Raw genomic sequence first — 12,481 nt, forward strand, 5'->3', positions numbered from 1 at the left:
AGTTGAATTATATTTTAAAATTAAAGTAACATTCTTTTTAAATATATATACTGTATATTAAAGTGTAATTTATTCCTGTAAATCTGAATTTTCAGCATCATTACTCCAGTCTTCAGTGTCACATGATCTTCAGAAATCTATCAATTATAGAACGAATAGAATAGAACGTTCAAAAGTACTGCATTTATTTGATATAAAAATATTTTGCAACATTATAAATGCCATGCATCCTTGCTGAGTAAAAGTATTACTTTCTTACTGACCCCAAATACAAATACAGATACATAATGTATATACATTAGAGAGGTTTTTAAAGCAGAAATGTACAGCTTGATTTTAAATTTTGTTTTGTATTCATGTCATATTGCATGTACTTCTATTGTATGAGCTATACAATTGCCTTTTTTCTAAGAAAGAAAGAAAGAAAACTGAGTGACTTTAATTCTGATGTAGTTAATAAAAACAAGAAGTTTGGGCTAGTTATACCAAAGAACTTTCTTTGGATTGGAAAGTCAACATAAGAATGGCATACAGTATGATGTGATATAATGACTTACTGTGTGATGAAATGCACATTTAGGTTTTTCTCTGCAGCGTTCTGCAGCAGCCGCAGGAGGCTCAAACGCTGAGCCACCGTGACGGTTCTGCTGATTTTGCATGACAAGATCTCAACAGCACTTGCCTTTCACTGAGAGCTGCTCCTCATGCTTCACCTGAGATCAGGACAGGCAGAAGCACTGATTAATATGAACTGTATGTGCATGATTAATTAAAAATATGCTGCTTAAGAATAAGCTATTTTAAACAGATGGAGTTTCCAACTGCTACCAAGTGAAGATTATGCTGAAAATATATAAGAACAACTTTATTTATTGTTCTTATATATCTGTATTTTTTAATGATAATTTAATCAATTGAAAATTGTAATTTAGTTTGATAAAATGCATATACATTATATTAATATTTACATAAATTAAATATATAAATGTATCTTTTTACAACTACATTTTTCTTGTATTTTTTGAGAACTTTGTTCAACCTTGTAATGCTGGGTTATATTTTCCCCAAATTAACTGTTAAAAATGTATAAAATCTAATGTTTTTTTTTGTGTACATGAAAAATGTGTATATTTACATTTTTAATACACTACAAATACGATCAGAAAGCCATGGCAACTTATGATTTTACATTAACTCATCAGAATAAGTAATTATTAATAGCAATTTATATTTATATTAATTAATATTCTTCTGTATCCACAAGTGTGTTTGTGTGTGTGTATATCATATATATATATATGATATGAATGAAATGATAAATTATACTAAAAACATTTTGTAATGTATATTTATTTTTTAGATAAGTCCATTTGAACAACTACATTTTAGTTGGTATTATATTTATAGACTGTGGATGCATGTGTGTGTGTGTGTTTCTACAATGTATTTTCTGAAAACTTTGTTTAACTTCTTTATGCAGCAATTTTCTACATCAAAGGCCAAGTTTTACTGACTTTTTTTCTTTGGCGTGAAGCACAGAATTATTGTGAAGCATACAATTTCAGTCACCAGTGGCACGTTTCATGCAAATGCGATATTGAAAGTCTTCTCCATGGACGTAGCATCAAGTGTCAGGCCAGCAGCAGGGTGTTATAACCTCCAGCTCTCCTGTGGCAGGTCAGTTAGTAGAGGATTTGGGTGTAAATCCATGACGACCCTGCTGAACTACTTCACTCACATTTACTGTGGTGCTAGAGCTCAGTCCTGCTCCTTCATACCATGCTTCCTGGCACAAGCATGCAGAAACAACAACATCGATTTCATCTGGCCATCCGCCCACCATCGTGTTTACACCTCACCCGCGTGACCCATGCGACTGCTCGCAGAACAACACAGCTGAAATAGATGGTATCATGTGGAGTAAAACAATCATTAGACAGATGCATACACCTCTTCAAGAGCCTCCATCACACCGCAGTCCTCTACTCTTCCTTGTGTTAATGTATTCAAAAAACTGCGAACAAAAAAACACACACACAAAAACAAATAGGCCTGGAATTAATAATACGATTCTGTAGGTTATTCTCTGTTTTCTCTATCAGTGGTTTTCAGACAGTTCAAAATGGTCTTAAGTATTGCAATGTTTCTAAATTATGTCTTCTAAACTTTTTTTTTTTTTTTTACCTTTATTTTTACAGGCAAGTAATTAAGAACAGGTTATTGTTTACAATGGCGGCCTGACAAGTGGAATAACCACTTAGGGAAATGGAAGTAGGGCTAAAATAAATGCAGAACATTAGAAATACATACAGGGGTGCGTTTCCCAAAAGCATAGTTGCTAATCTGTTAGAAACATAGCTGGTTGGCAATGGGAAATTATATTGCAACCGACAAAGTTGCTAACTTAGTTAGCAACTATGCTTTTGGGAAATGCACCCCAGGTTAGCATTTGCATAAATACAATTTAAAACATCAAACATCATCATCAATCTATTTGCTGTTAAAAAAATTAAAAAAAATAATTATGTAGTGACGCAACTGCATATGTCCGTGAACGAGTACGATATAGTTTTGAAGGATGAAATTGGAATTCATTTATCCAGTTTGAGAATGTTTTGCAGAGCATTCCAGTCGCAAGCAGCGGCAGATTGAAAAGAGGTAAGACCAATTGCAGAATTAGTTTTGGGAATGCTTAGTTGAAGATGAAGTGAAGACCGGGTGTTATATGTGACGGGCTTTGGCTGCAGCAGGTGACCTAAGAAAGTGAGTGGCCGAGAAGTGTCTTGTAAATGAAGGTGAACCAGTGAATTTTACGGTGATTGTGAAGGGAGGGCAAGTTAACAGATGAATATGGAGCACAGTGGTGTGTGTTGAAGGGTGCATTTGTGGCAAACCTGATAGCGGAATGATAAAGATCATCAAGTTTTGAAAGAGTGGACTTGAAAGCAACCCTGACTATGTCTCCATAGTCTTAACATGGATAGAATGGTCATTTGAATGAAAGAAAGATTGGCAGAGGTGGTGAAGGAAGAGCGGTTTCTGTAAAGGAAACTTTAGTAGTAGTAGAAGTAGCCCTTTATTGTCACTAGTCACAAGTACCAGTGAAATTAGCCATCAACCTGTCCATACATACATACATACAATATGACAAAGGGGTAGACAGAACAGGAAGACAGGGAATTGAGGAAGAAATACAGCATAACATTAGGGAAGCGAGGAGAAAAACAACAACACCCAAACTATGCTCCTTTGGGAGTACAGTGTGAGAACAGGAAAAACACCTCAGCAACAAAAGCACATAATCAATACAAACACACGACTTTGCAACTGGGGGCGGAAATTGGGGGGTCGAGGTAATCCACAGACCGGCTTGTCAGACTGGAGGTACAAAGCGGCGAAGGCAAGATTTGATATAATAAATAATATAATAAACATATATAAACATAACAATAATAAATAAAAATATATCATTGAGAATCATTTTTGTGCTTTATATATATAGATTATGGGTGCATTTTTCAGAGAAATCAAGAAATAAAATGATATTAAAAATAGATTGATAATATTCATTAATGAATGAAAATGAACAAAAAATTATATATTGTGTGTGTATACTTTTTTAATATTAAATAAATCAATCTTTGATGTCAGTATCATCATATTTTTGCAATATCTATTGAGACATACCTTGGTGACATTTATTCAGACATACAGGTGTTTTATACGGTGGGCGAGACAGCTCAACACGCTGCAACTTATGAAAACACATGCAAATTGAAAAAACATCTTTATCAGTTTGACAACACAAGTGTTGCAAATCATCAAAAAACATGCATATTAGATTAGCCTCTTTAAATCTGGACGTTTTTCCCGCCGCAAACTTTAAGTGCCAGGTGCACAACAACCCAATTCACAGCAGAAACCCACACTCTCCCTGTCTGGAATGTTCCACAGTATGGCATAAGACTTATCGATCTCCATAGAGACAATCAGGTGATGCCAATAGGCCAAGTTACAGGTCAGATCAGTTACAGTGCAACTTTAAGAGTTTAAAACAAATTACATAGTGCCTTAACCATAATACACATTGTGGATTTAACAAAGTGAAAACAGTACCTCTTCTCAAACAAACAGTCAGAGTCAACAGAAAGAATCCATATTTAGGTTTAACACCACTCGTGATCGGAGATTTCCTGTATCAGGGTGAAGACTCGAGGGTTCAAGTTAAGAGGATTCTTATTCTGTACTTTGGTTCCTTTTTCTTGGTTTATTGAGAAAACACCTGTAGATTAAAGCATATTAAGCATTTTAGTTGATCAGTAAAAAACTAGAGGGTGTGTGTGTGTGTGTGTGTGTGTGTGTATAAGATATATATATATATATGTATTATATGTATTATCTAAACAGTTATATTAAATTTATTGTCATTTAATGAATGCAACGTTCAAAACATTAAAATAAAAGATAAAAAATGTTTTGGTAACACTTTACAATAAGGTTCCATTAGTTAACATTAGTTAATGCATTAGTTAACATGAACTAACCATGAACGACACCTCTGTTCAGCATTAATTCATATTTGTTAACGTTAACTCACACATGTACTAATGCATCAATTCACATTAACGGCACGGTTAGTTAACATTAGTTAATGCATTAGTTAACATGAACTAACCATGAACTAACCATGAACGACACCTCTGTTCCGCATTAGTTAATATTTGTTAACGTTAACTCACACATGTACTAATGCATCAATTCACATTAACAGTACGTTTGGTTAACATTAGTTAATGCATTAGTTAACATGAACTAACCATGAACAATGCCTGTAAATAGCTGTACTGTTTTGTAGGGGTTAAACTGTACATATTTACATTAGTTTACGCAGCAGTTGACACACACTATATATGAACATTTCTAACTCACTATGTTACCCTAAATGTAAAAATACTGTTGTGTACCTTATCAACACTTTTATATAAGGCATTGATTTGTTGGTAAACATAATTCTACAGTGGAAAAATGTTGTTCATGTTTATACGCACTTTACTATCATTACTTGCATTCAAATAAGCATTTATTAATGGATTGAGTGAACCTTATTGTAAAGTGTTCACTATTTCAACATTAACTGATGTGTTACTAACATTTGTAGACTCTTTATTAACATGACTTACCATTAATAAAGCATTTATTGATGGAATTTATGAACCTTATTGTAAAGTGTTCACTATTTCAACATTAACTTATGGATTACTAATATTTGTAGACTCTTTATTAACATGACTTACTATTATTAAAGCATGTATTAATGGAATTTATGAACCTTATTGTAAATTGATGTACTTACATTTGTAGATTTGACACAAAGCAGTGATTATTGATTTTACTGGACCTTAAATGAGTGAAAGTCACACATCACTTGCATTTTCAAAACCTTTACTACATTACATAACAATGGTCTCAATTAACAATGTATACATATTACAAATTAATAAAAAGACAATTGGAAATTCATTTGTACAACTGTAGTGTTTGAAGCAAGAAAAATCATCTGCAGCAGAATTACAAAATGTACAAAATAAGAAATATATATACTGTTTGTATCAATGAATGGGACTATGGAAGAGGTGTTTCAAAAGAGTAAAAATAAGGATGATCTGGGAGTGAGCCAGCATGGTCAAGTTAGGCTGGAGAAATAATGGGCTTCGGGGAGTTATCAGCTTTGTGTTTTAAAAGTGATATTTTCGATGAATATCCTTCAACAGTCTTCCAAGAGGACCATTTTTGTGCCGATTTCCAAGCCAGTAAGTCCACTCTATCAGTTTTAGATGTTGTTTTAGTAGGTCCTCTGTCCTTTTCCTCTAAGACGCCATATTTTTCCTTTGTAAGTTAACCATGCTCTTTCCATATTTTGTGTATGGCTGCCTGTTATTGGATCTACAAAACACTGATTATGCTTCACAGGAAAATGGTTATAGCCAAGATCGCTTAGTACCCCTCTGTAAGCACGCCATTCATCACTAAGTATGGAACTTCCAGGATGCACATGTCGTACAATATGTGGGATAAGATGGTTTCGGGACCTTCGATGAACGAGTTTCAGAATAGGCTTGTTATTTCTTGGTGCAACCCCCAGCATCCCAAAGACCCACTTTCTTCTACGCCAAGTCTTTGCGAACCTTCCACATCCATACTGAAAAACAAGTATACAACTATACAATATTTAAAAATACAAAGCTTCCAAATGTATAGAATGCCTCATTTCCACTGAGCCGTACGGCACAGTACAGTTCAGTACGGTACTCAATTTTTGTAGTTTAGATTGTCAGAAGATGTGAATGATACCCTAATTCTGAACCGAACCATACCGTACCACTTTTTTGAGACCCTTTCATTGGGGTACGTAGCACAGTAGTCCGGTACTAAAGGGTGGAGTTAGCAGAACATTGATTTGTTGACAGATAATCAACACTTGCGCCTGCTATAAGAGGAATGATAACACAAGAGGAGCCATTTTTAATACAGTTGAAACACAATACCATTTCTTCTTGTGACAAGCAGAAGGACAGCCGAGAAGCAAGAACAAGATCTGCTATACTGTATGCACTCCATTGTTATTTTCTGTGTTGTTTTCTACTTTACAAGAATTATATTGTTCGTTTCTTTCAGGCATACACCGCGCCAATCAAGTAAGGGTTGGCCCACTGTTGGCAGTGGAAATGCAAGCCGGATCAGGGTTTACCATGACGAATCGTACTGTACTATACTGTACCGCTCGGTGGAAACAAGGCATACATCATTCAAAACAATGCAATCCTTCTATACATTCTAACACTCATCGGCCTAACAATCAATCTAACACTCTTTGAACTTAACACTTAAAACTCTTGGTAACACTTTACTTGAAGGGGTGTGCATAAGACTGACATGACACCATCATAATCATGACATAGCACATGTCATGAATATGAAGGTTTTATGCATGTTTATGACAAATGTCATTAAGTGTCATTTGCTCAATTATGACATTTTTAATGCAAACATTACATTGTTTGAGATGTCTTTGTTATGACAACTTGACTTTACTAAGACAACACAACCTGTCATAAATATGTCATAAACATGACATAGCAGATTAATTATCAAACACTTAGCTTTATGGGTTAACATTTCATTAAACTGTCATGTGGTTGGTTTTGACATTGGCTGTCATGAAGCCATTATAACATTTTAATGACATTAAATTTGTACCACTGTAGTTGAGGTCAAGAAAAACATTCATGACACAGTTATAATGGCCTCATGACAGCCAATGTCAAAACCAATCACATGACAGTTTAATGTAATGTTAACCCATAAAGCTAGTGGTTTCTTAAAGGGATAGTTCGCCCAAAAATGAAAATTCTGTTCTCATTTACTCACCCTCAAGTTGTTTCAAACCTGTATGAGTTTATTTTTTCTGCTGAACACAAAAGAAGATATTTTGAAAAATGTCGGTAACCAAACAGTTGATGGACCCCATTGACTTCCATAGTATTTTTTTTTCCTACTATGGAAGTCAGTGGGGTCCATCAACTGTTTGGTTACCGACATTTTTCAAAATATATTCTTTTGTGTTCAGCAGAAAAAATAAACTCATACAGGTTTGAAACAACTTGAGGGTGAGTAAATGATGACAGAATTTTCATTTTTTGGCGAACTATCCCTTTAAGTTTGATAGTTAATCTGCTATGTCATGTTTATGACATATTTATGACAATTTATGTTGTCTTGGTAATGTCAAGTTGTAATGACAAAGACACTGACAGATTATGATGTATTGGTTTATGTCAAGTTGTCATAACAAAGACATCTCAAACAATGTCATATTTGCATTAAAAAATGTCATAATTGAGCGAATGACACTTAATGACAGTTGTCATAAACATGCATAAGACCTCCTTCACATTTATGACATCTGTCATGTCATGATTATGATGGTGTCATGTCAGTCTTATGCACACCCCTTCAAGTAAAGTGTTACCAAACTGGGTATTTTTTGTTTAGCCAAATTGCAAATTTTGCCTAATGTACAAAGTACATAATGTAAAACACAATTTCACTAACATAACTAAGGTTATTAATCTAAAATAAAGATACATTTTATGGGAATATTTAAATTACCTTTCGCTTGTGACGGAAGTTGCTCTCATCAATCATAACAAACTCCCTGGGTTGTCCTATCATTTGGTCCTTCCTTCTGGCATACAACTTCATGGATTCTTTACAAATAGCTCGAACTTTTTTGGCCATGCTGCTGAGTGTACGTGAGCTTCCAGCAATGCCATCTTCAATCATGTCGATTTGTCTCAACTGAAGGCCTTGAGCAAACCTTTGTTAAAAAAAATGACAAAACTTTAGTGTTCATATTTCTGTTCAACTACTTTCAAAATTAGACTAAAACTTCAATTAAAATGTTTTAAACATACCGATATATGAACTTCATCCAGGAGAATAAATTACACTTTGACTTGGCAAAAAGTGATCCATACCTCACTGACTTGAACCTTCCCTTATGTCTGTTTCGTGTACAGGACCTTTAAACATGTTATAAAAGATTCTAGTAAGACTCTGCGTCATATTTGTTTAAATTTTCCTAAAACCATAGCTGACATTTAAAATTGTCCAGCTATGTCTGGACAATAAAATTATGAATTATTAAAAAGATAATTTAATCAAGCAAGCTCTGGTCATGCAATTATTTTAAATTAATAATAATAATAATAATACTTACCAAACATAGTTGTCTGCTTTGTTGGGTTTATGAGTCAGCTTCATTTTATGTTGGCATAAATTGCACTTCATTTTTGCTTTAAGCAATTTTTTTTTTTTGGAGCCATTTAATCAACTTCAGTTTCTTCCTCTTTGTTTGACGTCCTTCAATCATTGACAGCAATTTTCGATTTAATGACGGAGCCATGTCACCTTATAAATACATAAACAATTATTTAAAAGAGTATATTTAAAATAATAATAATAATAATTAATACATTAATATTTAGTATTCATGCAACAGATGGTTTAGACATAGGCCTACTCAACACACAAAACAAATACATTGACTGAAAACAATGTAAATATTATCTGATTAACTATGGTAAGGTTTTATGCATTTTTGCATTTCATGAATAAAGATGAATATACAGTATGTTATAATTCTAATATATAGAATTATTTATTTAATAAAATAGTTAAAGAATAAATATATCAGAAAAACAATTATAGTGTTGTGCTATATAGGCTACATTTCATGTTAGAGCTGAAGAAAGAAACATACATTTATGTAACATTTATAATTTACAATTCTTAGATTTACATACAGTCTTTAAAAGCTGTAATCAAATCTTACATGATGTGTCACTGGATTGTACGTGATGTTCGCCGTTGCATCTGTTAATTTGCGTGGGAGTTGAGCGGGCTTTTCGGCTTTTCATCAGGAAGTAGCGTTCCTTCCGGAAGTACAAATCCCGAGAGATTTTTAGCAATACAATTTTAAATCAAAACAAGACAAACGTATTATTCACTTTCAAATTTTTAAATGCTGTTATTATATTGAAGCCGTCAGTCATTGTTATTTCAGCTTCGTTAAAAAAGAAAAAGAAAAAAAGAAGCTTAATTTCTGCAGTTCATTTAAAGAAAAACTACCATACCCACAATCCTTCAGCACTTTGCGGCAAAAATAAATAAATAAATAAATAAATAGAGCGGCCAGCGGTTATACAGCGGAGACTGATAAACAGGTGTCGAATGCCAAAGCAAGTTTGATGATGGAGAGTGGACTAACGGATGACAATTTAAACCATCAGACCAGAGGGAGACAGAAGAAAAAACTGTCTCGGGATGAACGCACAGAAAAATCCGGTAAATGATGCACGTTTATCAACTAGCTAACTTTAGATAGCTACTAATTAAGTTTTACAAATGAAACCATCAAGAAAACGGTTGATCCAGGCTTGAATAGTAGAAATAACTGAGAAAACGAAACGATTTTTACTTACAATTTTTAACTAAGTAAACCTTAAGAGTCCCTCCAACCCCCCTCTCCCTCCCTCCCTCTGTGTGTGTAACATAATCAGGATGATTTTGTTGTTAAATAGCCTATTATTATTATTTATTTTTTCTTTATAGATAAACCCACTGAAGCAGCGCCCACTGTGTCTATAGCTTTGGCTAAAGCCAAGGCAGAGACTGACACCTGGAAGGTGAAATGTCAGTATCTGCAGGAGAAAATAGAAGATTTAACAAAAGATCGAGATTTCCTTAGACAACAGCTGTCAGAAGGTAAAGTTTTTGTGAAAGTTTTGTGTTGTTTTAGTGTTAAAATCTCTCTTTAAATACATAAAATGTGGTAAATCTGGTAAACCCACGTATTAAACTGAACTAAGATAGATGTAACAGGCAGTGGTGATGTTGATATGGACTTTTTTTGTCATTTGGAGTGAAGTTAACATGTAACCTATAGTCACAAATGCAGGCATACAGAATATGACTTTTAACTGTTTTTTTTTCTTCCCCGATTAAAGCCATCAAAATGGACAACAACATTCCTGACAGAATTAAAGATAAGCCTGCAGACATCCCCAAAAGAATGAAAATCGATTCAGAAAGTGACTCCACTGACTCTGACTCTTCTGAGTCTTCTGACTCAGAGTCATCTAGCTCAGACTCTTCGAGGGAGAAGAAGAAAAGAAAGAAGAAGGGAAAGAAAGCAAAGAAAAGAGTGAAAAAACAGAAAAAAAACAAGCAAATGAGTAAATTCTGTCAAAGGGGTAGGTTGTGCAAATTGAAATAATTTAATAAATGTTTTTTTAATATATCAGGAATGGAAAACTTGTGTTTTGTAATCTGTGTTGTGTAGTTTACCATTAAACACATGAATGGAATGTGTTCTTAAAATGTGATCACTAGAAACATAACAATTGCCGAAATTTCTTCTTTTAAAAAAAATCTTTTTTTTTTTTTTTTTTTTTTTTACTGTCTTAGTTACTGATCCATGGCAGGTGGTAAAGCGGTACAAATCAGTCCTGGAGATTTTCAAAAGAGGAAGCAACATGGCAGAAGCTTTCCGGAAGTATGGTGTTGACCGGAACACAATCGTGCAGAGTGCAGCTATTGCTGAACTGGCGATTGCAGCACCAGAGAAATATGCAGAAATCCATGAAAAACAGGAAAAGGGAGAGAAATTATCAAACATAACCCAGAAATGTCAAGACGCAATCATGGCCGATGAGAACATTGCAAACATAATACAAACAATGAAAACGGATGGGAAGTTGCTTCCGATAAGAAAATAGTCAATTTTCATGCTATAAAAAGTCGCAAAAAAAAAGAACCATATACGTGTTTTCCATGTTTATTACAATAATATATTTTGCCTTGTTTAGGCCTGAATTGATAGGGCAGCACATTTTGTTTTGTCCTTAAAAATTTTGTTTTGTATGTTTTGTTCTGGCAAAGATTGCCAATGTTGACCAGTTCTGATAATGTAATAAAGAGGTCTTTTCTCAACATCCAGAAAATGTTAATAATGAATGGCTTTCACACATTTACATTTACAAATATTACTGACACATCAGTTAATGCTGAAATAGTGTACACGATAAGGTTTATAAATACCATCAATAAATGCTTTATTAATGGTAAGTCATGTAGATAAAGAGTCTACAGATGTTAGTAACACATCAGTTAATGTTGAAATAGTGAACACTTTACAATAAGGTTCATAAATTCCATCAATAAATGCTTTATTAATGGTAAGTCATGTTAATAAAGAGTCTACAAATGTTAGTAACACATCAGTTAATGTTGAAATAGTGAACACTTTACAATAAGGTTCATAAATTCCATCAATAAATGCTTTATTTATGGTAAGTCATGTTAATAAAGAGTCTACAAATGTTAGTAACACATCAGTTAATGTTGAAATAGTGAACACTTTACAATACAATAAGGTTCATAAATTCCATCAATAAATGCTTTATTAATGGTAAGTCATGTTAATAAAGAGTCTACAAATGTTAGTAACACATCAGTTAATGTTGAAATAGTGAACACTTTACAATACAATAAGGTTCATAAATTCCATCAATAAATGCTTTATTAATGGTAAGTCATGTTAATAAAGAGTCTACAAATGTTAGTAACACATCAGTTAATGTTGAAATAGTGAACACTTTACAATAAGAGCAGTTGGGGGTTCGGTGCCTTGCTCAAGGGCACCTCAGTCGCGGTATTGAGGTTGGTGAGAGAACTGTACATGCACTCCCCCCACCCACAATTCCTGCCGGCCCGGGACTCGAACTCACAACCCTTTGATTGGGAGTCCGATTCTCTAACCACCAGGCCACGACTTCCCCTAACTAATGTTAACTAACCGTGCTGTTAATGTGAATTGATGCATTAGTACATGTGTGAGTTAACGTTAACAAATATGAAT

The 12,481-nt window shown here is 33.9% G+C and overlaps 1 protein-coding gene and 1 long non-coding RNA gene across 2 annotated transcripts; one reads left to right on the forward strand and one right to left on the reverse strand.

The window, feature by feature from the left end:
* Positions 1–8,212: 8,212 nt before the first annotated feature.
* On the reverse strand, positions 8,213–9,572 carry LOC132107185 (uncharacterized). Its single transcript, XR_009424243.1, has 4 exons — positions 9,395–9,572; positions 8,780–8,970; positions 8,475–8,582; positions 8,213–8,377 (listed from the first exon to the last, which is right to left on the reverse strand). It is a non-coding gene; the product is annotated as an uncharacterized LOC132107185 (long non-coding RNA).
* Positions 9,573–9,732: 160 nt separating this feature from the next.
* LOC132107186 (coiled-coil domain-containing protein 106-like) lies at positions 9,733–11,394 on the forward strand. Its single transcript, XM_059513427.1, has 4 exons — positions 9,733–9,906; positions 10,174–10,326; positions 10,569–10,814; positions 11,029–11,394. The coding sequence occupies exons 1-4, from the start codon at positions 9,810–9,812 to the stop codon at positions 11,337–11,339; spliced, it is 807 nt and encodes a 268-aa protein (XP_059369410.1). The 5' UTR covers positions 9,733–9,809; the 3' UTR covers positions 11,340–11,394.
* Positions 11,395–12,481: the final 1,087 nt, after the last annotated feature.

The sequence above is a fragment of the Carassius carassius genome, chromosome 27 (genome assembly GCF_963082965.1).
Source record: "Carassius carassius chromosome 27, fCarCar2.1, whole genome shotgun sequence".
NCBI classification, from domain to species: domain Eukaryota; kingdom Metazoa; phylum Chordata; class Actinopteri; order Cypriniformes; family Cyprinidae; genus Carassius; species Carassius carassius.